We start from the raw sequence: 26554 nt of genomic DNA, 5'->3' as shown, positions 1-26554 counted from the left end.
TTTAATGAATGATACTAGAACAGAGAGATATGTAGAAGCTAAATAGCAATCCACTGTAGTTTGGCACAGCTTCAGTACAAACTGTGCAGCAGTCATGGTTATCACTCATGTAGCAACATCACCACCTCTTCTGCAAGCAATAAAACCACCAGTTGCCTTTTGTTGTTGTTGTTTTTCCCAGTTGGAAGATGATATTATAGCCAAACCTGATTATATTCAAAGTATAAAAAACTTTGCGGCTGTACAGTCCCAAGAGTGGATGATTCTTGAGTTTTCCCAGCTTGGATTTATTGGTAAGTACTAAGGCCTCAGCAGGGTCAATTGATTTGGAGCTATGTAAGTAGAGTAGGTCTCATTCAGAATTACAGTTCATATATGGAAGGACTTGCATATCAAAACTTCCCTGGCTCTTCAGAAAAACTCCCACTGCAAGCCTTTTACTTTCTGTGCTCTTTGGCACTGTCTTTTTAATGGAGTATAGGATCTATAGTTGGGTTCCCGTAAGAAGCAAATTCTTCCACATCAAGGCACTACATGCTCCTGCAACATGTAGCCTTCCTTTCAAGAATGGAATTTCCACAGTTTATAAAATATCTGTTTCCTTTCTGGAGAAGAACGTGCATCCCATATTGTAGTATAGTTTTCGTTTGTTTGTTTGTTTTACTATTTTTATAATAGTTTCCTATTATATTTTTTCTTAGGTTATAACGCAATTTACTTGTGATATTGACTTGTGATAACACCTTATAACTGTTAGGTCAAACAAAAAATCTAACAAGATCTGCTAATAAAAATAGCAAAAGAACTAAATGAATAGTGATAGTATTATAAAAGCAATGTTTTTTATATCTAGGTCTGAATTTAAATATATTCAGTATACTATTACCATTGAAATTGTATGCTTAGCATTTTGAGAGATTGTTCAGACTTTGTTTTATCTGACACACTGATACAAGCGATGGGCAGACTTGTGTTTGAACTAGGACATAACTGCATGTTTGATTACTCAGCTGGTTGACTTTGTGAGAATATCTCCAAGCATGGGATAGAAATCTTTTCAAAATTACAAGTTGGACGACAAGCAACTAAGTACCAAAGCTGGAGTCTGTGTAAAATTTCCACTCAATATCAGAATTGCATCTGTGTATTTAAGGCTGAAATAAAGATGGTGATTACTGTGCAGCAATAAACATATTTGAATATGCACCTTCTTGTCTTGCTTTCAGGAAAATTGTTTAAATCAGAAGACTTGCCACTCATAGTGGAATTTTTTCTAATGTTCTATAAAGATAAGCCCATAGACTGGCTTCTGGACCACCTGCTCTGGGTCAAAGTGTGCAATCCAGAAAAAGATGCAGTAAGTATGTCTATGAATTTATGAATACAGATAACATTCAAGCAGTCTCTGTGACCAAAAAAAAACCCTACAACATTTTGAAAAAGCAGAATCAAGATCTCTCGGATGACTCAAGAGCTGATACAGACTTTCATAGTGTGTAACTTTGTTGGAGCCCATTGGGACATATGGAGAGGTCTGACTCACAGAAATTCAGATTTCCACATCAGAGCTGTTTTACATCTGTCAGCTCAGAACAAGGTCAAGTGCAAGTGCTCATCTTCCTCCAACTAGTCATTTAGGCAATCCTGAAGCATCAAAGAAAATTTTGAATATATAAACCTGTATGGGACTGGCACTTTTCATAACCTTTCACTGACCTTCTAACATGAAAGCTCGTAAAGCATACAATCTTAAGATCACAGTTATGAATTTTACATACCATTTCCTTTGTTTCAGGAAGCAGAACTTGTGTTTTGTTTTAAATCATTTACTGCCTGGGAAAAGAGCTTGACTCTTTGCCTAAAAAAGAAAAAAGGGAAATGTGTAGACTGAAAGGATGAAATGATACTTTTCACTGCAAATGAAAGAGACGCTTATATTGAATTGAAAAAAAAAAAAAAGCCATTTGTAGCATTGCAGGTGAACCCAATGACATGTTGACATGTTAAGGATTACTTTATATCCCTTTGACTTCTTTAGCTAGCTTTTGGTGATGGTCACTACTCACAGTCTTCCTGTATAACAGGCTGTGCCACAGAGGAATGACCAGAGTTTCTCTCCTCCTTGTTTCTTTTTTTTAAGGTTCAAGAGTTTTGTTTGATTAGCGTAGTGAGTTCCCACACCAGTTGTTTGCATATGTGTTATTTTTGTGTTGATAAGGAGGAAGAGATAGACAGGAATTGTGCAGAGCAGGAGACTGAGGAGTTGAACAAGTGGGCCTCCTCTGCTACAACTGTGTAGCAGAGGTAACTCCTGGGGACCACAGAAGTTGCCTGGTTTTACACTTCAGTAACGCCACTGAAGAGTCTCCGTTCCCAGTTCATGCAGATAGGATTAAGCTTTGAAATTATACTTTTCTGAGGTTGGCTTATAGGAGTTAGTGATCCATAAGTACCTCTAATTTATGCTCTTGCCCACCTGCAATAACTTAAAAAAAAAAAAAAAAAAGTGTTAATATCACCCCTTCCAGATCTCTCACATGTGCCAACCTCAACTCCTATATATTAAACATTCTACTTTCATTTCTAAATGACTGTGCTAGTTTATTTCATACATAAATCATATCTGAATCATATCTAAAACAATGTGGTGTTCCTGAAAGGCAGGCAGGTGGATTGTGCGAGCCTGCCCTGGCCAAACCAAAGCAGACTAGTACCAGCAAGTTTCTAGTGAGTTTCACTTCTGCAATTGCAATTTCAATTGCTTCGGGTAGTAAATAAACATGGAGTCAAGCCAGCCTTGTGTTTTCCACTGGGAAAGAATGACCAGGGACAGACACTGGAACTGCTCATAAGGGTACAGAAAACGGAGGCTGGGAGGACAAGGATCCCTGCTGATCTTCCCCTATAGATTAAAGAAATGATTTGAAAGCTGGAGTTTCCTATAGAAAAGACAAGATGACAGATAGTCCTCATGCTTTCCCTCTTCCAAGCAACTGAGTGTGTCACTGAGTGACTGCACAATATGCCTCATGGGAGGGTCAGTGGGTACCTGTTCACGGCTTTTATGTGCCATTCTGTGATGATGGGTGTCTGGCATGTTTTCAGCCTGGACTGAGTATTAACATCTCAAGATCCAGCTACTTCTGTCCACCAAGTTGGAAGATGATTCGTCAGATCTCTGTGTGGTTCAACAACTTTATCATGTTTACCTCCTGTGAACCATCATCTGCTAGTTTGACTAGCAGTGGCATATCTCTATCCAGTGTAGCACAGGGACTAGCAGGCTGCGAAGATGGGAGCCGTGGCTCATCCAGGAGCCTTGTTTCAGTTTCTGTGCAAGTGACTACAATGGGTCATCCCACTGCACTAAGTGTGCTCAGCTGCTGCTGTGGCATGAAAGGACATGTATTAGAGACTACATTATTTTAGAGGATGAACTGCCAACCCAGTCAAGAGAAAGGCTAAAAATTTATTTTCTTAAAGTACTTTTTTTAATTTTATTTTTTTCCATAGCAGACAGACAGCACTTTTTTCAAAGAAAAAGCTGCCAGTAAATCAATCTTCGTGTGTCGTGTTCTTATGTTTTTTTGCTGAACATCTGCTGTGGACAAACATAAAAATACTTAGTTCTGCTGAGAGCCTTCTTCCAGGTGGTTTTGTACTTTTAGTTAGCACTTCTGTGAGAACCATAAATCCCCTATGAATTTTGCTATTTAAGCCAGCTGAGTGAAGACTATCACTTCTAGCTTTAGAAGGCATTGATATAATTACGTGACGTTTTTCTTTATAGAACTGGAAGCATATTATTGAAGAGGTAAACACATTACCCTCTCAAATCTAAAGATGTGAAACCTGTGATATAGAGAGGTTAGATGATCTTTCAAACTTATACAATTATTCTGTGGCAGAACCAAGAGTCTCAGGGAGTCTAATTTTTACTCTGCACTCTTCTATGCCATTATGCCTTGTTATGTCTTATGTAAATAAGACATAATATTGTATATTATTGTAATGTGTTTGCTTCATTGTATCTAACATTGATGCTCTATGCATATAGAGCAAAAATTACATTTAAAGAAATTATTTGCTATCATACAAAAAGAAGGAAATCCCCAAATTAGTACCAAGTATAGTTATTTAATTCTTTGGTGTACATGTCACAAAGTGTATCTAAACCAGAAAATGGGGATATAAATACCTAGGGCCTTTACTTAGTTTTAGGGTAAAATATGTGTAACATATAATATGGTACTGTATATTACATTATAACCTTCTCAAACATAGCAGAAAGAGCCAAATGATAAAGATGGATTCTGGTTGCACTTCTATCTCAAGATGATCAGTTTTGGTCAAAATAGAATGATATGGCAAGGCCAAAAGTTGAAATTATATTTGCCAGAAACAGAAAAAACAAAACACGAACACAAAAAAATCACTTTCAGATCTGAGGTGCGTTTTTGTTGTTCCAAATGCGATTGATGATGGGCAGTGTATACAGTGTAGAAATCCCTGAATTAGTGGTGGTTGAGCCTGAAAGTCTACATAGCACCATGAGTGGAATTATGAGTTTTTATCTAGAAACTGTATGTGAAATAAGGTGTCTGTTAATCTAAGGATTACTCGTGTAAATATGGGTAAAAAACCTGGACCCATACCCTCAATGACATAATGAAATCACCTGATTAGTTTCATCTCCTTTATTTTAATAAAACTTCACCCTCTTTACTTTCTTTCCAGATGCATTGTGAAAAGGAAAAGGCAAAGATACGTATCCGTGCTAAACCATCTCTCTTTCAGCATATGGGAATTCATTCATCATTGTCTGGGAAGATACAGAATTTGAAAGTATGGATAAGAAATTACCGTCTTATTTCTAAATTATATGCTTGTGTTCTAGCTTGTTTCTCATATTGGTATCAAGCATTTCATCTTTGGCATTTGATGGCACTTCCATTTCCAAGAAATGCTGGCTTACAGATTGGTGTGTGTGTGTGTGTGTGTAGTATCGATCTAACATCTGAATTACAGATAAGACATACTGCTTCTGCAGAAACATCTTTGAATCTCTAATCTGAACAATTACACTAGTAGCAGTAGCATTTTGTGGCATGTAGGAATCCTCTGCACAGCGCAAGGTTTCATGCGCTATGCGCCGTACAAACACAAAGGGTTATGATGGTATCTTTTGGCTAAATAGTCCACAATACCAACACAGAGGATTATTAATAAGAAAAGGATACTGGTAAGATAAGGGCATGGCTCTACTGACAGCAGTAGGTTATTAGGGAGAGTTTGGTGGGCAAATAGTAGATCTGCCAGGTATCTGATAAGTTAAAGAGCAGTGAAGCACCAGATTTCATGGATGTTCTGTTAGCGCCATTTAGACCACTCATGAGATAATTAGAAATGCACCATTGGATCAGACTAGATGTTCAGGTAGCCTCTAGCAGAGGCCAATATTGGATGTTCTGGCAGAAGGTATAGGAGACAACCACAAAATAGTCTACCCTGGAGATGTTTCTTTTCCAGTCTAGACAGCTGAGAAATAATCAGTACAGCTCAGTGTACAAACTGTAACACTGAATCTCAGTTATAACACTGAAATGAATATCCTATTTTTATCAGAAATAGATGGTATATTTTTTGACACTTTTGACAAGTAAGTGTTTTCTGGAATAGTTACCTGTAAGAATTCAAGATATTGGACCACTTCTTTTCATTGTATTTTTATGAGTGCACTTACTTTTCTTTGTGTCCAACAGGATAAAGATTTTGGCAGTAATGTGCTATATAAAGCACATAATAATCCACCTGCAAAAGTGTATACAAGCCTAAAAGTATACCAGCAATATACCTTGGAAAAAGTTTATGAAGGAAAAGATTATTTTTGGGCTTCAGCTCCAGTGACCGGGGACTATATCAGATTCACCTTTTTAAAACCACTAAAGGTAGAAAAGTAAGTATTGCTTGGTATGGAATATGGTAGCTTACATGTGTCCACTTTGGAAATGACTGAGTGTTCAAAATTACTAGTGCTCAACTGTTTGCATAAAGCATGGCCTGGTTACTGAGGAGTTGCTATGATTTGCTGTGTACCTACTCCCCTTCTTGAATTCCACTCCTCAAATACATTTCTTCCATGGTAATTAGAGGGTTTTTTTTTTTTCTCCTTATATTTCTTCGTTAAAATATTAAATACTCTATATTCTCTTACAATAGCTCTCGAATGAATTTGGTTTTAACTAACGAGTTTCATCAATGAAGTCAGTGAAAGCTTTGTTTGTATAGTTGCCAACAGAAAGGCTGTTGGCATAATGTTAGCTCAAAGGTCATGTCCCAGGCACGTCCCTGTGCAGGTGAAAGCACAGAGCAAGCGTGGGGAAACAGTGAACAGTAAATTAATAAAGGTGGAATTCAGTTGCAGATTCAGAAACATGAATGTAGTATCTACAGCAGAGATGTCTACATAAAGTCGGTGCATAAGCTCCCACTGTATGTTACAGAGAGTAGTCTGCTTGATACAGCCAGTGGAAGCAAGAGAGATATTCATCTCATCATCCATTTGGTCATCTGAGTCATTTGCTAGACTTCACTGACTATTTTGAGTGTATTTGTATTGCCTATGAACACACAAATATTTGGGTCACAGCCAGACATCTAACTTTGAGTTGGTTGTTTGTATCTGTAGCTAAGTTCCACCTTAAACATTTTTCTCATTCAAAGAGATCTACCCCCATGACTAACTTGTGAAAATGTACAGCTAATCTTATAGTACTTAGTGGATTTCTTAGGTCTCCATTGTTTGATTCATACTGGAGGAGGAAGGTTAATGCTTTACATTTCTGTAGCTCTTCTCAGATATAAAAACTAAGAACTCTAATGCCAGAAAATCAAAACCAAATTGATTTTTTAATCTCACAGGTGTTTTTGCTTAATGTTGATAATTGAAGTCATTCTTTGACATTGCTGTTGCTCATTGGTAACAACTGGAGATTATTTAGAGCTCCTGAACTGATCAGTATTGATAAAGAGAGGGATTCTCTTGGCATGTAGTATATACTCTTCTAAAGACAGGGATTTTTTCTGTCACTGTATTTCAGAAGCCCATCTTACCTAGGCCTTAGGATGATAGGAATGGGTTATAGAGTGGATCGTCTGTAGCCATGTAAACCTGGACAAATGAATTGTTTTGGATTTTGAGCACTGAAAGGGAGGAATGCTTATATCCGCAGTTCCAGAGAAAGATGATTTTAATGCTTGTTTTATTTAAAACAAAAAAGTTTTAATATGGTTTGGTCACACATGTCAATGCCTACTTCTGTTCTCTGTAGCCCACAAAGGATTAATGTGAAGATGTTTAAAAGTTTCCTTCAGAAAAGGAAATACCTGTAAATAATATACCTTTTTTCATCAGGTACTTCTTTAGAAGTGGAAACATAGAGCACCCTGGTGATATACTATATAACACTACTGTGGAAGTGTTGCCAGCTGATGTAAGTCTCTTATTTCTACCTGCAACACAATGCTATTTCAGTTTAAGAATGATGTTTGGCATGAAAGGTCATGTCCTAGAAAACACTACTGAGTATTGTTTTGTTTATTACAGGAAGCTGAAAGAAAAGAATTGCTTGACAATGGAAGTAAACTTAACTACCCAGCAACCAAAGATGGATATTTAAAAATAGGTAAATTGTTTATTGTCACTTCAAAACCAGAAATTTTGATTTTCCATGTAAAATGCTTCTGTGTTTGAGAATTTCTTTAACTCTGTAATAAATGCACTATTTCAAGGTAGTAACTAGTAAGGAAAACAAACATTTTGCGCTTCTGCTTGTTGTAGTATGTTGTTTGACCGTTGATGATCCTATTTTGTTTTAAATAATGAAAGACCCCAACGCTGGTGGCAAAAGTCAGGGCATCTTATGACAGGAAAAAATTGACCTCTGCAAGGTTTTAATAGGGTAATTGATTCTGGTTTAGATTTTGCAGCCTTAGCTGAAGAAAAGGATTCCTTATTGATTGTGACAGACTTGTGCTCCCACCTGAAATCAAGAGATAAAGCATAACACAATGCATTTTTGCCCAACCCTAGCTTCCCCTTCTTCCTTCCTCAGGGTAGCAATTGAATTCTGTAAAGGAACTGCAGATTCTCCGCAAACCTGCCAAAACTTATTGTCTACTGTTACCTAAACTAAAATATCCTTCTGGGAATAAAAATGGACTACTGGGAGATCTGCTTTGCTTGCCACTTTTCTTCTGTCTCTTCTATCACATAATTACTCTTTTTCCCCGAATGAGCCACTTTCAGCTCACCATCATTTCTTGCTTGCTTTAATTTGCACCTCTCCCCCCACCTCCTCTTGGCTGTTTTGTTCTAATTAGAGATCGAAAACCAAATGTTGTCAACTCTGAGTTGTATGTGCAAGTTCATAGGAAATGAATATCAGATGGAATGAGTGTTTTTCATTAGTCTGTGCTGATTTTATGCCAGTTTGACAAGGGTATCTAAAAAGTGTGAACTAGTGAAGGAATATATTCTAATTGATCCATGGTCCCTTCTATCTCTTTCTGAAATAGTTGTACGTATCAGAAAAGCTCTTCTAGATTCTTTAACGTGACCCTGTGGTTCATATGTGTACTGCCAGTACTAATGTATTTATTTTCTAACATCTGTAGCTGCAGGTTCCTTATTTACTTGTGTTCTTCTCCAGTTCCTTATTGTTTTAGCTGAATAAATGAATCCTCATGTACAGCAGAAATCGTCTTCTTTATAGCTTTATTTTTCAGCAGCTACAGTTTGAACTTTTTCAAATGATTTTTTCCTCTACTGTTGCATTCCTAGCGTTAATTTATAATTTGTAATTTAGAACTTTCACTAAGTTCACCTGGAACTATATTTCATCCTAATATAGGCTTGTATTGATGTTGTTTTATTTTTCATTTAGGGGCTTTTGAAAATGGAATTGCAGAAGGCAACATCAGTCTGCCAGAAAAAATACAGGCTATTCGTTTGTCAGTCAATTCCGATTCTCCTGTGTGGGCAATACTTAGTGAGGTAAGCATGTTAATAATAGGATTTTAATAAAAGCTTTATTAAATCGGTTTTAGTTCCTCCTATCATACAGGAATTGATGGTCATAATTTTTTTTATCTAATTTTGAGTGGGATTCTGTGTGGGGAAAAGAGTACACAAGTGGAGAAGGATATTAATTACTAAAGGGAGGAGAATTTACTTATTTACTTCATAGGAAAAGTGTTGGAAATGCTTAAATGGGATAATTCTCCAGTTTTTGCAATGCTGTAGATATGGCCAGGAGAATTCGGGTCATGATAAATCAACCAACTGAAGGAGGATTTTCTAGCATTTTTCAGTCACCATCTTGAATATTAATTACTATATGCAAACAGATGATTTTTTTTTCTTTCAAGTATGAATGAAATGTCTGAATGTGTGTGAACCCATAAATAGAAAATATTCAGCAGAAATCACTGAAGACAATTACTGTAGTCATACTTGGAAGGAAGGAAAAGCTGGTATCTTAGGAAACACTTCTGCACATTTTAGAAAATAATATTTTTTTGGTATTTTTTTTTCCAGGTACTTATCAAGACATCTGAAAACTGAAAACTGGAAAAAAATGTATTTTTGACATGTCACTTGTTAACGGGCTTGTTTGAAACCAGGCTAACAGCAACAAAAACCTGAGTGGGTACAAAGAACAAACCCAGACCCATTCCATTCTTAATACTGTGTATTGGGAAAGAGTGGCGATAACTATTAAATATTTATATAATATAAAGAATATTAAAAGCTATGAAAAAACTGATCACATTAGAAAGTTCCATAAACTGTTATTGAATAAGCTGTTAATACATAAACATAAAAAAAATAAATCCCATCTTAGTTTAGCAACATTGATTATATATTACTACAAACAATTGATAAGGCATTACAGGTTATCTCAGGGACTAAAACACAAAAGTAGGACTAAACATATGGGCATTTGGGGAAAATATTAAGAACATTGTTTGTAACTCCAGGAAGAACACTAGTTAGTTTTGGAGGGAAAACAGAACTGAAGGAAAAGTTGTCCATATTCCTCGCAAGTACTTAGAGCAGTCCACCGGAGAAAGGAACAATTTAACAACATGAAAATGGATCTCAAACTTACCACGTGTTTCAGCCTTAATGTAGCATAACAGATGCTTAATATATTTTTTTTAAATGAAAAGTGCCTACAAGTTACCATTTGAATAACTTGAAAATCAAACTTGTATTGTTGAGAGGAATGTAAAACTTTTCTGTGAATCCTGCATTGAATTAACTAAAGGAAATAATCAGGGTATCACATGTAACTATATTTTTGTAGAAAGAAAATCTATTTAAATAAAATTTTGGATCCTGCTATTTGATAATCAGTCTGTCCTGATACTTCAATCATGGTCACAAGCCAAAACTCAGTACAAGTTTGAAAAAACAGCTAAACCACTCTAGCCTCATTTGAAGTGTTGCTGAGAAATTGCACCTTGGATATCTACCTGTGATGTGCAGAATTCCAGTATTGCTTCCTCAGCACTCGAAGCACGAGTGCGCCCTCATTCGCCAGCACAAGCATTGCATCCTTAATGTTGTAAACTGCACTGTACACTTTTCTATGGATTTGTGTTAAATGGGTAAAAATAATGCATAACAGTATTCTTAATATTAGAGTATTTTATTTAGAATAATATAAAATGAGTTTTCTTGCATACATTAAAACATTTCAGAGGGGAAGTTTTTCTAAAGACCATCTCCAATAATAGTTTGATAATTTACAGTACTTAAAATATACACTGTGGTGCTATATATATGCATGTGTGTAAATACATGTGTTATTTCTTGGACCAAATATTGCAGCCTTCACTAGGTTAAGAATTTAATGCAGGTTAAGAATTACTGAAGTAATGTGAGGCGCTTAAAGATGCACAGAGGGACACCTTTATTATCGGTAAGCATTTACAGTAAAAAGAAAGGTCGAATAAGACTGAAAGCACTGTATCATTAAAATGCAGTAGCTAAAACTACAGCTAGGGATTGAAGGGAAACCGTGTGGCTCTGCATAGGGCTATGTGGCACACAAAGGGCAGAGCTTCCTCCCTCTGACCCAGATCAAAATAGCCTTTCAGATTTCTATTTTTTTTTTTCCTCTGCTGATACAGGAGTCAGAATGACATATAATCATGAAAACTTGTATTAGGGAATAAAACAGAATTACATTACACTAAGGGGGGGGGGGGAATGATTTTTTGGAAGTCATTCTTGTCTTAACCTGAAATGCTTTAGCATCTTTGGGGAAGAACTTAAGTTCTTAAGTAGAAACTTAAATCTTTTTTTTGCTATTGCTTTCACTGGAACAGTCATAGGCTGGGAGCAATGTCTGCATTTGGACTGTCTAGCGGCCAGTCATTACAGGTAAGAGACATTGTATAGGATGAAATTTCAGGTCAATTATTAATCAAGAAAACACAAAGTACAGAGGTAAAATATCTTGTTACCAAAGCCTTTTATTTTCACAGTGAAATGAAATTTCTAACTGTTGAAGGGTAATTCCAAAAAGCTTATCAGAGTACCTGAAATTATATTAGGGAGTGACTGGACTTTCGTATACATATTTTTTTTCATTCTGTACATCCAGCTATGTACTTCATTTATGCTGTTTCAGGTTTTACATATTTTACCTAACCATTGCAATCATTGAATACGCTTTGATGTAAACGAGCTTTGCAGATGTTGAAAGAGTAAATAACAAATGCTTGCTTGTGCACTGTTGAGTAAAATTTTGCTTAGTCCCCATTCTTCCATGTGCTTTATGGAGTGCAGAGGTTTTTTGCCCAGTCTGTAGAACCTCAGCTCCTCTACAAAATCGAAGGAACCTTGTGAGATGAACTCTGGATTTTCACTGAAGAATTGATAACTAAGTTGTGAGTGCTACAGCCCTAGTAAGTTTAAGAGAACAGTGTAATAGAAGTATACTTATGTTCTTTTGCATGTTAATGTCAACAATTAGCTCTGTGTGTTCATAACAATCTCTGTTATGCATGGAATGGTTACAGAGTATTTGTATATTTATATAGCCTTTTGATCCTGAAAGGAAGTTCCTACCTGTGGTTTTCCATTTAATAAGCTGTACTGAACCTGCACGCACCTTCACACACCACGTCCCTAAGGCCAGGTTAAGGGCTCCTCAAGAGAATTTTCAGTTCAGGTAACTGACCTAGGGGATACAGAACATCCTTTAACTTTGCAGATGACTGTTTTTATACCATAGACATTGTGATTAACTTACAAAACAAAGACAGTAAGTTAAAAAAACAACTCTCTTAAGAGGCATTTCAGGTTCCATACCAGATCACCGACCTCTTTCATTAGGATATTCTACTTCAGTATTTTCATGTGGTTTAATACAGTCTCCAAAATATTGGCTAGCTCGTTTTACATGTTCGTAATCAGGTTAAATGCATATGTGGGAAGAAAGCCCATTTTGCAAGCTAATTCAATACTAATGATGGTTTATTGTACCCATTTTGATTTCCACTGAAGTGCAGTTGTTTGTTTCTCTGAGCAGTGTGACTCTATTCTTGTCTTAAATCCTTTGAGGGACTTTTGAAAGGGAACTGGTAACATTTGTTTCTGATACAAAATGCAATTATGAACTTGGCTTTACTGATTTTTTTTAAATGTTTTTATTTCCATTAATTATGTGAGCCCTAATCTCATCAGTGTTACTGTGACTCTTTGTGCAGCTAAATACAAGTACACATCTCCTCTAAATGCAAATGGAGGACAGATTTACACTGGGAAGAGACTAGACTCAGAAGGAATATCTATTAAAATTAATTAGGAGAGATTTAATCTAAAGTTGAAGATGGATTTGTTTACTGAATTTGAAATTTTCTCTCCCATTTGCATCCCATTGGATATTGGATATTTGGGATAGCATCCCATATACAAAGATCTTAATTTTCCCCAACATTTACTTTTTGCATTGCTCTGTCACACATCTGTCAGCTGTCCTATTGGTTACACAAACTGTCTTCTCTGAGATTCCTGTGTTTCAGCTTGTTTTTTTAATGAATATTATTTATTTTCATGAATGGAAGATTGCAGATGTATCTTTCATAGATGCCTTACAATGAACAGTAGGAATATTAACAATGAATTCTGCAGTGAGCAGAATTCTTGAATTCTCCTTTACTTCTAAAAGGATATATGTGTGTATTTCAAGCTGCAAGGATAGTTTTCATCTGTCTTTTTTCATGATGGAATGCATAAGAACATTCCCCCCTTCCTTTTTAGCTAGAGGTGTCTAAAGATTGAAGATTCTGTAGCAGTATGGTACCATTTCAGAAAAATACATTAAATAACGATTTGAATTAAGGCTTAAAAGATCCTTCTGATCAGTGTTAGCTATACCTTAACAAGAGAAGAAATGGTGTGGCTTTTCTACGACATAAATATACACTGTTAGTTGTGATATTTACATTGATCTTTAGAGCTCATAATTGAAATGATCTGTAGCAGTCATAAGTTTTGATGATGCTGTCAAGAAATATAACCAAGTTTGAAGCTTCTGCGTTAGTTTACACTGACCTTATAATGCTTGAAAGGTGGAATGTCACCAAAAAGGGGGGGGTGGGGGGGGGTGGGGGCAAAAAAAGCATTTGGATTGACAGTTGAAAGTACATGTTCTAGTGTTAATTCCAAACAGTTCTGAGTTATCTGAGTTATTTAGGCTACTTAGCAAACTAGTATGTGGTAGAAAAACCAAATGGAGACATCTATAAAAATTACCTCAAGTTATAAAGTATTTTGTATGGGCCATAGCCATTACGTCCATAAGACTGTTTCCTGGACGTGGTAAGAATCAAATAATGTAAAACAGAACCGGTAAAGCTTTTGGTGAGGAGGCCTTCTTTGATAATGTGAACTGAATGACGCAACGTTACATGAAAACACTACGAACCCTGATCTGGTTTGTCACTAGCTGCACAGCTCTGGTGCCAAGAAGTTCCTAGTGGCCCCTCAAGGAACTGCTTTTCCCTGTGCCATCTCCACATTTTACACATTGCTGCCATGTGTCATGTTCTAAATTCTCTCAACTTGTACGGCGTCCAGAATCATAGAATCACAGGGTGGTCCCTCTGCTTTACTGTTCCTGGAACCTAGGTTAGATTGCTTGACTATCTCCATTTCAGTAAAGGGTTTTGTTAATTTGACCTAAATCGTTTCAATTAGCAATGAAAAAAGACCTCGGCTTTGAATAGCCTAGTAGATGATCAAAGGTGTGCGGAGCATGACGGTTACCACAGTGAGTACATTTAAAATCCCAGTGACTATGACGGCGGTTGATCTCGAAAAGTCCACAGTGGAGCACGCATTTACAATTTTAAATGCCAATTTGACAAAATGCGCCATTTCTCCTAACAATTTTCCCCCAGCCAGGGCAGAGCATTTAACGCACCTTTCACGCTCCCCTCAGCCGCTTCCCGCTCGGTGCCGCCATCTTACCGGGCTTTTATACCTGCCACCCCCCCCCCCCCCCCCCCGCTGTCGGTGGCCCCGCCCCGCGACCCGGCCGCCGCTTGGCGTCGGCGCCGCGATCCGCGGCACCTGCTGCAGGGCGCCCGCGAGGGGAGCCCGCGAGGGCGCATGCGCGGCCGGGGATGCGTTGGGGGACAGCGGCCGGGCTCGGAGGGGATCCGGTAACCGGCCGGCCGCGGGCACGCGCTCACCGGCAGGGCCCGGCGGCGGGGGGCGCGCGCGCTGCGCGGGGACGCGCTTTGTAACTGGGGCGGGGGGGGGGGCTGTGGTGGCCGTTAGGGGAGGGCGCGCGCGTGGTGAGTGGGGGGGCTCCTCGCGCGCCGGCCGTTGGCGGCCGTTGGGCTCCCCCCCCCCTCCCCGCGGCGTCCTGAGGGGGGTCCTGAGGGGGCTGTCGGGGCTCCCCGGGTGCGGGCGGCCCTTCGTGGTCTTGTGACGGCCGTGTGCCCGCAGCCTGCGGGCAGCGGGGTGGCTCCCTCCTTGTTTTATTCGTTTTTAATCGAAAGCCTCTTCCTAGAGGTTTTGCTCGAGCCAGCGGGAGCGGTGAAACAGCGCGGAAAGTCACCCGTGTAAATAGCCCGGTTGCATCCCGCTGTCGCTGTTCTCACGCAGCATCTTTAAGGCTCCGGCGAGAGACAGGAAGGTGCCATGTGCCCCCGGCGTACGGGGAAATGAAACTTCGGGGGAGAGCTCCCGAGTGGTTTCCGTGGAGCGGGTCCCACTGGGTCAGGCTGATGCCCACGTAACCGTGTCGGGGAGGGATAAGGCAGCAGCACACGGTTACAGGCGCACGAACCCACCCTTTCCATTGCCCTGGGTGGAGTTGGTATTTGCCCTCCCTGTGCTGCTGGTGGCTGCGGGAGCTTTAAGCTTCTGGGCGAGGAAGGATGTTAATGGCAGCCTTGCTGCCCTCTGCTTGAGGAGGTGGTTTCAGGAAGGCTTGACTCTTCTAAGTATGAGTTACCAGTCACGTTAAAGATCCTGACTTTTATTTAGTTCCGCATCAAGTGGGATAACAACTGCGATGCCGTTAATTTCATGGCAGATGTAGAGTACACTAAAGACCATGGCACAGAGGTCCGAATTGCTGTACTTGTGCTCCACAGCCTGCTGTGGAAATCAAACCAGGTGGGAAGGGCTCCAGCCCGCTGCTCACGGCAGGGCCAACTCCGGGGCCGGACCCTCAGGCTGGACACTCAGGGCTTTATCCCCTCCGTGCTGGAGAGCACCAAGGGCCGAGGCTGCACCCTAGGCAGCCTGACCCACTGCTTGGCTGCGATCATTGGGAAAAAATTGCTAATACCCAAACAGAACTTTCCTTCCTTCAGTTTATGCATGTTGTCTTGTACTGTTGTCTAGCACACGTCCCGCAGGCAGTGGCTTATTACTTCAGAGGCAATAATATGCCAGTGTTGCAGCACTGCTGCTGGTCCCAAGAGCCTGCTCTACAGCAGTACCCTTGGCTCGAGTGTCTCTTATGATGTGTAGAAGCGCTGTAGTTACCCGTGTTCCCATAGTAAGGAAACCAAGCTATACAAAATAGCTTAAAATTACAGGTCTGAAGATTTTCATGGATGTTCATATGCTAATTAATCTTTAAAATCTAGTGGACTTTCTTATTAAATGTATAATATTTTGAGTCCATAAACTCTTTGGCTTAAAGATTTATCATTGTAAGACTGTGGTTATGAAAAATTCACAAAAATCAAAAGATTTAATGGTTTTGTTTGGGTTTATCCCTATCTGGCAATTAAGCAATAACTTAATTGTTCATGGTATTGGATTTCAGTGTTTCTGGAATATCTTAATTTGGGATGAGTCAAAAAAGTATACTTTCTGTTGTTGGAGGGAAGCTAAGAGATGTGATTGAAGACTGAATGACATTAGGAATGTCCTTGGCTAGGATCAGGGAGTTGCTATATAGTTAGGCTTGAGTGACTTGAAAAAGCACAGCATGTTGAAGGCATCAGGAGTTTTGGAAGGGAACTGTGTGGAAAGGCGATTTCTTGGATGCTCTTGCTTGTGTGTGTATGAAAATAATGGATAGAGGCTAGTCATAATAAATTACAGCTATTGAAGTGAAAGTAGGCATTTTGTATCATACATAAAACGCGACTGAATTGTGTTGATGAACGTGTGTCTGCTTTTTATCTTCATCTGCTTTAGGAGAAGAGGAGCAGAACTGCATGACAAACTACCTTAAGTAAGGTAGGCAAGTTCATGCGAAAAGTTGGTTCTAATACCTAATTAATATATGCCGCTGTAGTGGAGCGAAGGAGTAACGTGTGATGAGACATTGCTTAGATGTTTGTCTTACTGTGATGATTAAGAGCAATAAAATGGGCATGGGAAAACTGAATGCGATAGCCTCCAGACAGAGGTCTTCAAAAACACACCATGAAGTTGAACGTTCACATGTGACAAGCTGAATGACTTTAAGTCAAGAATAGGGCAAGAATATTTCAAGTTCTAGAACTGGCCAGAGAGGTCTATGAATTAACAATCTCTGTAGTTTTTTAACTAAGATTTTCTTTAAAAAATAGTAAAATTTGCAGAAGACTTCAGATTTCTTGACTATTAACATAATGATGCAAACCATAGACTTGCTATTCTTAAACAAAACAGATGGAAAGGATCCAAAGCAAAGAATGGCATAGATTAGTTGAAAAAAAAAGGTAACATAATTTGATACAGTTTTGTGGAAAATTAGGTGTCTGTCCCAAGAGGTGAGGCTTTTTATGTTCAAAGTGATGTTGACATAGTGTCTAGTACTAGTGCCTGAAACAGTTTATTTTTAGCTTTAGATGTAATCAGTACAGTCAATATTACATGAATAGATCTTAAAATGAATAAGGAAAAAAGAATTAGTTTTCGTTTTTGGATAGCTCTGTTGGGATGTGGATTTTTTTGCCTTGACACTATTTGATCTCTATATGCATTGCTTGATAGAACTAGCAGATGTTGTAAATAGATAAATAATTATTAGGGCGTTCTAATGTTTGCATTGCTTAGCAAATCTGATAAAGCCAGGAAGAAAGAGAGGAACTAAGATTTCCAGAATATAAGACAGTATCTGGAGTTGCTGTGGTACTTAGGGTTTATAGTAGTAAACAAGCAATCTCTGAAGAGCGATGATAGAGCTTAAAAGGGTGACTGCTTTTTAAGGCACAGAAAGCGTCTCAGTAGCAGAATATTTAGTGTGAGTACTGGTGGCCAGATAATGCAAGGTTTGAAAATGCCTTACAGTAACTGACTAAATGTCAGTATTTGTCTTTCTTTTTAAGCTCTCTGTGGATAGAAATTAACAATCAAAGGATAAACACCTACACAATGGTATCTGGAGTCTGTCTTCCTTCTGTTTCCAAATGCAGACAAAAGCAAGTTCAGAAAGAAGCACTTTTGGCAAGACCTTTAAGAAAACTTGCGTAGGCACATGCTTGGAATCGCACTGCTCCAAACCATTGCGTACTTCAATGTAAAACTGCATGTGCATGTATTTTAGCTTATGGATGTGAAGCAAATGCATCTGGACAACATTCTTTTCTTTTTCGTAGCAGTACAGATTGAGAAGTTGAGTTAGTTACCTGCTTAGTTTTTTTTCTCTTCTAGATAAAATCTTGGGTAAAATTGAACTAATGTTGATAATATCCCCCCAACAATACTTGTAATTTAAAACCTTCAGTTCTTCAGATAACCAGGATGCATTTCCAGTGGGACTGGCTGTGCTTGGGTCTCCTGATAATTACCTCAGTAACTGCAGAAATGGAAAACGAAGAAATTTTGGGTGCAGATGTTGAAGTGGAGGATTTTGACAAGCAGTCTCAAGAAGCTGATGTTGACAAAGATGAATCTTCCTTAGGGGTAAGATTATAGATGCCGTTAGCTAAAGCTTGTTTAAGTTACGTAGTTGTAACTAGTAGAAGAATCAGTGCACAAATTTATTTTAAAAAAAGCAAGTCAATATACAGTTGACAACTCGATGAGTGTCAAACTCACCAGACTGAGTTTTTCATTTGTTGTGTATGCCTTAAGGATCCTACTATGCCAAATGCAAAATCAGATCTCCCACCTGTGGTCGATAGTCCCGAAGAAGGTCTTGCTAGTCTTTCACTCTAGGTATGGAACCTGGTGTCCGAAGTCCTCCTTGATGGATAATATACCCTGCAGCCTAACGTGTCATTACTAGAGAAGAAAGCACCTTGGGCTCATTGACATTTTTCGTTTAGATTGGTTTCTTAATTTCATCGGTCACATCTGCCTTTTAAGATGGTCTTTGTTCCTAAAAAATCTTTCTGCGTTTGTTATGCTGTACTTCATAATAGGTTTGCACAATAGTCATAGATTGTTTTTTTCTATTTTTTTTAACTGTGTAGCCCAACTGTAACATGCCAAGTAGATAGGAAAACAAACAAACAAAAAAAAGGAACCATGTGAATTAAAAAATAGGAAGCAGAGAGCTGGAGCAAGTTGTGTAAATTTTCTGTGTTTTTATTTTATGCACAAGGTGTGTAACGGTACTTCAGTTATGAGCTTTGACCACAGAAAGCAAAATTTTAAGCTGTATCTATGCTTTTATCATAGTATCTGAAACTTTCTGCAGGTGCTTTCGAAGATGTTAAGCTGCTAGGGCACAAAAACAGAGATGAAACAACTGCTGATAACCCTGTGTGCATTTGAGCTCTACTGTGTTTAGTAGGAGGACCACCATTTAGTTTTCAAAAAACTGGGGAAAAGTGTTTTTCTGATACCTGAGAGTGAGTCTAAAACTAACCTAGCAGCCTCTTTAACCATCATAAACATATCACTAGAAATGAAACCGTGAGACCCTCCTGCCTTTTAAGAGTCCTTGCTCAGAGTCTTGATTTGTTTCTGTGCTATTCATCGCTGTCCCCTGGTCGCACAAAGCTTCACGGATATGAAATTGCGCACTGTTAGAGGAATGCACCCAAACTGTAGAAATGAGAGGGCCCAGGGAAAGAGTGTTTTATTCTGTTAGATGTAACTGTGGTGGTCTGGCTGGGTGGACTGCTTCCAGTGGTGTGATAGTGTATTTCAATTGAAAAATTGTAGTTTATGATATGTTATATCTGTAAATGTCTTTTAGATTGTATACCAGACGCCAAAGCCAACTGGGGAAGTGTATTTTACAGAAACCTTTGATGGAGTATTGACAGGGTAAGCTGCACCTTAAACTTACAGACTTCTAATTTCAGTAATTTAACTTACAGCGGCAGGACTTATTTTATATTCATTTTTCTGCTAGTACATTCCAAAAAAAAAAAAAAAAGTACAGGGTTTAGAATTGAGAAGGGTGGTCATACTTGCTCCAATTTCTTCATAAGGTTAAGCTAAGCAGTTGATGTTTCAGGCATGTAGCTATATTTTGTGATATAACAAAACCTGTAATAGACTCTGGTTTTATGGATGTTAAAAAAATAATGCAATGCCAGTTGAATTAAAAGTGAAACTACAAGGTGAGATGCATTACACTGTAGTAGCTTAAAAAGTCAGAAATTGTTAGCAAACTATTTCTTCTTCATGTACACTTAGATATGTGCAAGAAGGAGGCAGCACTTCTCTACATTATAGATTAAAAACTCTGTTGGGGAGGACTGTATTTAATTGATTTATTGTACTGCTTCCCGTTGTGCTTTTATACTATCGAGAGGAATTAGATATTTATATGATTGCTGAAATGTTCCTAGGTAGTTTGACTACACTGCGCTGATATTTCAGAAAAATATCGAGGTTTAGGTCAACAGTTCTTAAGCCAGAAATATTCATCTTGTCTGCATTTTTTAAGTTTTCTTCCACCACTACAGCAGTGTAAGGTGTAACTGCTACTGGGTGGGTGGACAAAATACCTTGTTTTGCAAGGAATCATGAAAAAAGGTATGTTTGTATGTTATTAAAAGAACAAAACCCAGCTCCCATGAAGAGGCAGCCAGAGGTGAAAGGAGATGCAGTAAGATACATCTTTATCATACAATTTAAAGCTGCCTATTTTTGTCTTCCTGTGAAAAGACTGAGATGCAACAACTGTAGGTGTGAGGTAAACTGTCATAAGACACCTGTGTGCTGAGGATGCACAACATAAACTTGAAACCAAATAGCATGGCAGCAGGCACCAGTAACTTTCATAAGACTGAATCTTACTCCCTTTTCCCAATTGTTTCTACTGTTCTTTTCTGGAGGGTTACAGGGAAATTCAGGCCACTGAATATGGATTTGTCATTTCTCACATTATGTTCTTAGATTTTTTTTTTCATTTTTGTTACATATTTAGACCACATGTAGAAAGAAGATAATTTTTTATAAAATTCTCACCTTCAGCATGTCACTTCTAAATGTTAAGAAGTGCAATACAAAAGCCGTACCAGTGATGGTAGGAAAAACGATTAAAAAGAAAAGGTGAAAATGGTGGTTTAAAAAAAAACAAACAACTGGAAGCTTTGATTAGTATTAGTTACTTTAGCATTGGGCTTTCCAGAGGAAGACCAGGGATCTAGTTTGCCATTTATACTGTGGTGCTTTTCCAGCATCTCTGTTAACACAGATCTGTCTGAAATTCAAGCAGGAAAGAAAAAGTATTCATCCCTGACATACTCCATGCAGAGAGTCGTTCAGAATGAATGAAATTAGTTCTTTACAGAAGTCACTATGAGAATATAGCATTGTAGTTGATACAAGGAAGAGTTTGGCAACACTGTTGGCTTAAGACGTTCCTGTGCATGGCTCGGGATAGAACCACTGTATGACCGAATGAGGCTGGATTGCCTTTTCTTTCTTCTCCAAATGAGCATTTTGTACAGGGTGTGTGCATATCCTCATTTTTGGTGAGCTGATTTTGGTAAGCTGCATCCGCCTTGTTCAAGGAGATCTGTCAAGGAGATCAGGAGTTCGTTTGCTCTGTTATAATCCCCGTGTGCGATAAAATTCGAATCTGCTTAGTGCATAATTGCACTTGTCATTTGGACACTTATTTGTTCCCTCCCTCCTCTGCTGTGCACTGATACTCTTAATATCAGATAGAGTTAAGGGTTGTTTGAATGATTTTTTGCTCTTCTTTATCACATTGAAGTCTTTACACATGAACTTTGCTATTTTCAAGTATTATTTCAAGTTCCATGCTCACGTAATAGTGTTACGTTGTCAGCCTCAGCTTGTAGATAAAACTGAAGATTATTCAGAGTAAATGTGAATTACTTTAGAGTTTTAATTGTATATTCATTTAGATTCTTAGGAAATATTTCAAAATCAATGTTGTATTAGACTAACACTTCAATTTTTTGTTTCACATTCTTTAAATTACACAAAGTTCCATGATGCTGCCTGTCAAAATCAGTGTCACAGATTGACATCCTAGCAGCTAAATCTGTTTTTCCTGTGCTTGCTAAATAATACAGCTTCGCATGTGTAGTTAAATGACTAGTACACTTCTTGTTTTAGGTGGATATTGTCTAAAACCAAGAAAGAAGACACGGATGATAACATTGCTAAATATGATGGTAAGCCTTTTTGGTGTTTACTTTCACTACATAGTTTCTGATGTTCTGTTGCTTTTTGAGAAATAACTGTCCCTTGCACTGAACTTACCTTTGAAAACCTAGATGACATAGATCAACAATATCTTACTTTGTATAATGACTGTTACCCTGAAACTGAGATATGAAAGGTTGCTTGTTTGGTTACTTACCATGGAGATAAATATTTCTGTCATTGCAGTAATTTTATTCTGATGTACTAGAATACATTCTGACATGTGAATATTCAGTATTAATTGTTTATGAACAGTGCCTCTTGAGAACTACATTTTCCTGAAATTGTCAGATATTTACCACTTCAATTTCAGTTGTTATGCACGTTTCTAAAGCAGCCTGTTCCTGTGTCTTTGCATCTCCTACTGATGCAGCTGTTGATCTCAAAGCTTAGCCTCTGAAACAAAAAAAATTGAAACTGAATGAGTGTTGGTTTTTTTGAATACTTTTGTCAGATTGTCTGTGCTTGAGTGTAGGATTCTCCAGTGGTTCTTGTACAGTTTATTAGTATAGTTTTCTAAAGAAAATAAAAAATAATTGGAAAGTGAAAATGAAAAAGTTGTTTGGATGATTTTTGTCATTTGGGCTTGTATTTGACTCGTACATTCCTAGGCTGGAAGTAACAAGGAATGTGTGTGCTACACATTTGCTATCTTTAAAACACTGAAAGCTGGCATAATCTTAACTGGCTAGAACCAATACCTTTTTGGTGAAATGAGAGAGTGGGCTTTTCTGTGTAGAGCTATGCATATCCAAAATATAGGTCTCTCTCTGTCTAAACTGTATTCTTGATTCCTTTGTACAGTATTGCAATTAATCAGAAATTCAGTGGATATTCACGCATGCTACAGGATTGTATAATAAAAAAAAATTGGGATGTAAAAATTATAATTGTTTGTGTCCAGAGTAGAATTACTGGTATTGAATTGGATGATTATTATTTAACTTCTAACTTTGACATCAAACGTCAAGATGACTTCTCTACTTTGGCAATTAGTCTTATATGCTGTTAACTCTTTACTTTCTACAAGGCTACAGTTTCCTGACTTCTGCCTAATTTTTTTTTCAAAGATTGTATGTTTGTTTGTTTTAGGAAGATGGGAAGTAGAAGAGCTGAAAGAAAACACAGTACCTGGAGACAGAGGATTAGTGTTAAAATCGGTGGCAAAGCATCATGCAATATCAACTATGCTAACAAAGGCATTTATTTTTGATAATAAACCTTTGATTGTTCAGTAAGTATTCCCTCAGATTTTTTACTTAATTTTTATTATTCATTAAGTCAAGAAAATAATGTAAATCTCTGTAAAAAATACTGTCTTTCATGTAGCATTGGCTTCATATCCAGAGCTACCAGAACTGTAAGTATGAATGATATAATAATCAAGAAAAATTGTAATACAGGTGTTAAGAAGTGGTATTTAAACTCTTATAAAATATTTTGGACAGAAATTAATACTTTATAAAATTTCTTAAAAAGCTAATCAATTTTCGGTCTTAGATCTAAAAGATCTAAATCATGTAATTTGAGTACAGTGTTTTTACATTTGCAGAGTATTTCTGTGTAGATCAGTAAAACCTGAATCTTGCAAGTATTATAGCAGTATTCGTGATGATGAGTGTCATGGCAATAGGACTTTTTTTTTCTGATAACAGACTTGATTTGTTGTACTTACAGACACATCCAGGTAACTCCTCCAGCTAAATTCAGTGTGTTATATGGGCCATTTCAAAGACAGCACAAACGTTTTAGAACTATTCCTGATTTGTGCTTCGCTTTGGTGTTTTGCATGTTGGTCAATACAGCTTTGAAACTTTTCTTACTGGTGATACCAACAGTATCAAATGTTACTGTGGCTTTTTTTGTCTGTCATCATTGCTGTGTTAGTTTGTGTAGCAACTAAAACCTGTTTGGTCATGTAGAAACGTTTTGACAGTAATGACTAATAAAAAAAATAAAGTGACTAATTGATGATATTAATGTATTCTTCTCGTTCTGGAGATCAGAATTGAATTTGTATTTGTCTGATGCGGAATGTTTTTTTAACTTGCTCTTTGCTCAGATACGAAGTGAATTTTCAAGAAGGCATTGACTGTGGTGGTGCATATATTAAGCTCCTCTCCAGTAGTAAAGACTTGAATCTGGTATGTCCTCTTAATGTTTACTGTTGGTTGCTCATTTGAGGAATGCATAATTGTTCTTGTGCAGTGTCATTAGGAGATTAATTCTTAGTGTATTCTAAGTTCTAAAAAGCTTCCCAAATGTTTAATCAGAAGATTAGGCAAGGTAATCATATATATATTATAGTTTATATATATACAAAGCCTTCATAGTTGTGCATTTTACTGGAATATTTGATAACATTATTCATGTTAAAATTACCATTTATTTTAATGAAAAATGCAGGTAGTCTGAAACTTAAAGTACACTGTTAAAATCTATGTTCAGACAAGAAATCTCAAAATGTGAATTTCCATAGGTCAGAGCAAGCAGTGTATGGATTAACATACTCCTCCTAGTTCTGTACAGGTGATATTATGTTAACTATTGGTCTTATATCTAGGACAATGGAGTTTTGTATCTGTTTAGTCTGCCTTTTTGCAATAACACAAGCCATAGAATTTCAACTCATAACTTGTGAAACAATTTTTTTTTACTGCATGGCATACAGCATGTCACCTCACAGAGGGATAGAATGTGGATTTAGGAACTGCAAGTAATGAAGTGTCTCCCTATGGGGAAGAATTTCTCTTACCAGGGACGCTCTCAATGATCAGGTGTAAAGTTGATGCTTTACATACATAGCAGCAGTTACAGAATAGTTTTACATATTTGGATAGACTTGGAATGACCAGTCTGGATTCAAAATATTGTCAGGATTCAAAAATGGTAAGGGTACTTCCAATCATGAAGCAGATTGCTCTGGCCATTCAAAAGCTGACTACCCTAGCTCCTACGCTATGGTTTTGAAGCTAGTTGGTGGTGTTGACCCAACATTCAGTACTAGACAACTTTCAGACAGAAGTTGATGAGGCAATCACAGTTACAGCTAGTATTGGCTTTAGAAATTGTTGGTTTTGAGATGCATCAAGCTATCCTGTTTGCTCAATAAGATTTGGTAAGGTGGAAAGGCAAGTTAATAGGAAAAGCAATAGAGACTAGTCTTAAAAAAAAACCTGGAAACACAAGTGTGGGCAGAACTCATAATTTTCTCCCTGGGTGAGATTTTCCATCTGTGCTTTTATTCCTGAGATGTCTGAACATATCTACCATCGCTGCCTTGACCCGTGAAGCTACAACATTGTAAGTGCTGAGCAGAACAGCATTGTAGTTGTTTACTGAGCAAACTTAAAATGATAGAATTGCTAGCTTGAGGGGAGGTGGCATCATCAGCAACCTGTTTGGATGCTGGATTACCCAATACTGTATTGCAGTGAAGTGTGATGCCTTGCTTATGTGCAAAAGGAAGGGAAAGTTGCTCAGACAGGCTCAAGGCATTGCTTGTCCTCACCTGCAAATCAGCAGTCAGAAGGAACCTCTTAACACAGATTTTTTGTGATTTTTAAGGGATAATATGTGTGCCTGCAAGAGTCTAAGAGATGGTGGCATGTGTAAGAAGTTTCTTGTAAGCATTCATGAAATATCTAAGTAAAAGCTTTAATGCAACCTCCAAATGCTTTTCCTTTTTCCTCAAATTTGTATGTCAGCATGTGTTATACTCAAACTTAAGTACTAATAGATCTGTATTAAAAATACAGATGGTAGGAAAACTAGTAAAGGTATGGCATCTTTCATGATGGAAAGATATGTAAAGGATACTAAAACTGAAAAATCTTACTTTGTAAAAGAAGTTGTGAGACCAAGATACTCTGCTCAGTTACACATGAAACTGAAATTCTCCGACATCTGTTGTCTTATTCTAGAAAGTGAACCAAAAGACTGCAAATGCAAATTTTATCTTTTTATGACCTGGCTCATTGTTCATCCTATACATTTTTTTTTAATTTTTTATTTTGGTAGGTTTGAGTCAACATTTTCTCTTTCATATCCTTTTAACTTTAAAATTGAACATATTGGAATAATCAATTAATTCTTGTTAATTCTTAACAGTGACATTTTCAAATGAGGATTGAAGTTGTAAGGACCAAACTTAAAATGCATTCATTTCTGTAGTGCTTAAATCTAAACTGAAAATGTTTTACTTTGTGTTCAAAAACTGCTGCATACTTGAAAATACAGACTCATCTCAAACAATACATAACTGTTAGAATATTTCTTGAAAGACGAAAAGTTTCAGAAATCAAGTTATCTTTCTTCAAGCAGTTGAGTAAGACTATAGCATGATACTGTGTATACCAACTACAAAAATCATCTAGTTAAAAAAAAAATTTCTGAACAGCTTAATGCATCATACTCTGAAGGAAACTATATCTGGTG

General features: G+C 37.6%; 2 protein-coding genes and 1 long non-coding RNA gene across 18 annotated transcripts in view; 2 read left to right on the top strand and 1 right to left on the bottom strand.

Annotated features, from left to right (window-relative positions):
* MGAT4D (MGAT4 family member D) overlaps positions 1-10408 on the top strand; it is a 57905-nt gene extending 47497 nt beyond the window's left edge. For all 6 annotated transcript variants that reach the window (XM_066996686.1, XM_013197819.3, XM_066996687.1 and 3 more), the window contains 8 exons: positions 182-293; positions 1227-1357; positions 4738-4845; positions 5763-5956; positions 7415-7493; positions 7607-7685; positions 8946-9055; positions 9599-10408. In XM_066996686.1, coding sequence (XP_066852787.1) covers positions 182-293; positions 1227-1357; positions 4738-4845; positions 5763-5956; positions 7415-7493; positions 7607-7685; positions 8946-9055; positions 9599-9625 — 840 coding nt within the window. In that variant the 3' untranslated portion in view covers positions 9626-10408. The remainder of the gene's footprint in view (positions 1-181; positions 294-1226; positions 1358-4737; positions 4846-5762; positions 5957-7414; positions 7494-7606; positions 7686-8945; positions 9056-9598) is intronic.
* Positions 1-14602, bottom strand: part of LOC106046682 (uncharacterized) — a 33078-nt gene extending 18476 nt beyond the window's left edge. For 2 of the 6 annotated variants that reach the window (XR_010831467.1, XR_010831466.1), the window contains exons 1-3: positions 14502-14602; positions 12143-12254; positions 1779-1858 (exon numbers count right to left, since the gene is read on the bottom strand). This is a non-coding gene — a long non-coding RNA (uncharacterized lncRNA). The remainder of the gene's footprint in view (positions 1-1778; positions 1859-12142; positions 12255-14501) is intronic. The other 4 variants (XR_010831465.1, XR_007167517.2, XR_007167518.2 and 1 more) reach the window with 4 other exon arrangements.
* Positions 14603-14621: 19 nt separating this feature from the next.
* Positions 14622-26554, top strand: part of CLGN (calmegin) — a 28049-nt gene continuing 16116 nt past the window's right edge. Inside the window, exons 1-8 of one of the 6 annotated variants that reach the window (XM_066996683.1) lie at positions 14622-14742; positions 15096-15221; positions 16745-16786; positions 18261-18439; positions 19683-19753; positions 22028-22086; positions 23210-23351; positions 24180-24261. In XM_066996683.1, coding sequence (XP_066852784.1) covers positions 18278-18439; positions 19683-19753; positions 22028-22086; positions 23210-23351; positions 24180-24261 — 516 coding nt within the window. In that variant the 5' untranslated portion in view covers positions 14622-14742; positions 15096-15221; positions 16745-16786; positions 18261-18277. Of the gene's footprint in view, positions 14743-14909; positions 15222-16744; positions 16787-18260; positions 18440-19682; positions 19754-22027; positions 22087-23209; positions 23352-24179; positions 24262-26554 lie in introns of those variants that run through there. The other 5 variants (XM_048074986.2, XM_048074987.2, XM_013197830.3 and 2 more) reach the window with 5 other exon arrangements.

Source organism: Anser cygnoides, chromosome 4 (genome assembly GCF_040182565.1).
Source record: "Anser cygnoides isolate HZ-2024a breed goose chromosome 4, Taihu_goose_T2T_genome, whole genome shotgun sequence".
Taxonomy (NCBI): domain Eukaryota; kingdom Metazoa; phylum Chordata; class Aves; order Anseriformes; family Anatidae; genus Anser; species Anser cygnoides.
This window is presented reverse-complemented; position numbering and strand designations above follow the sequence as displayed.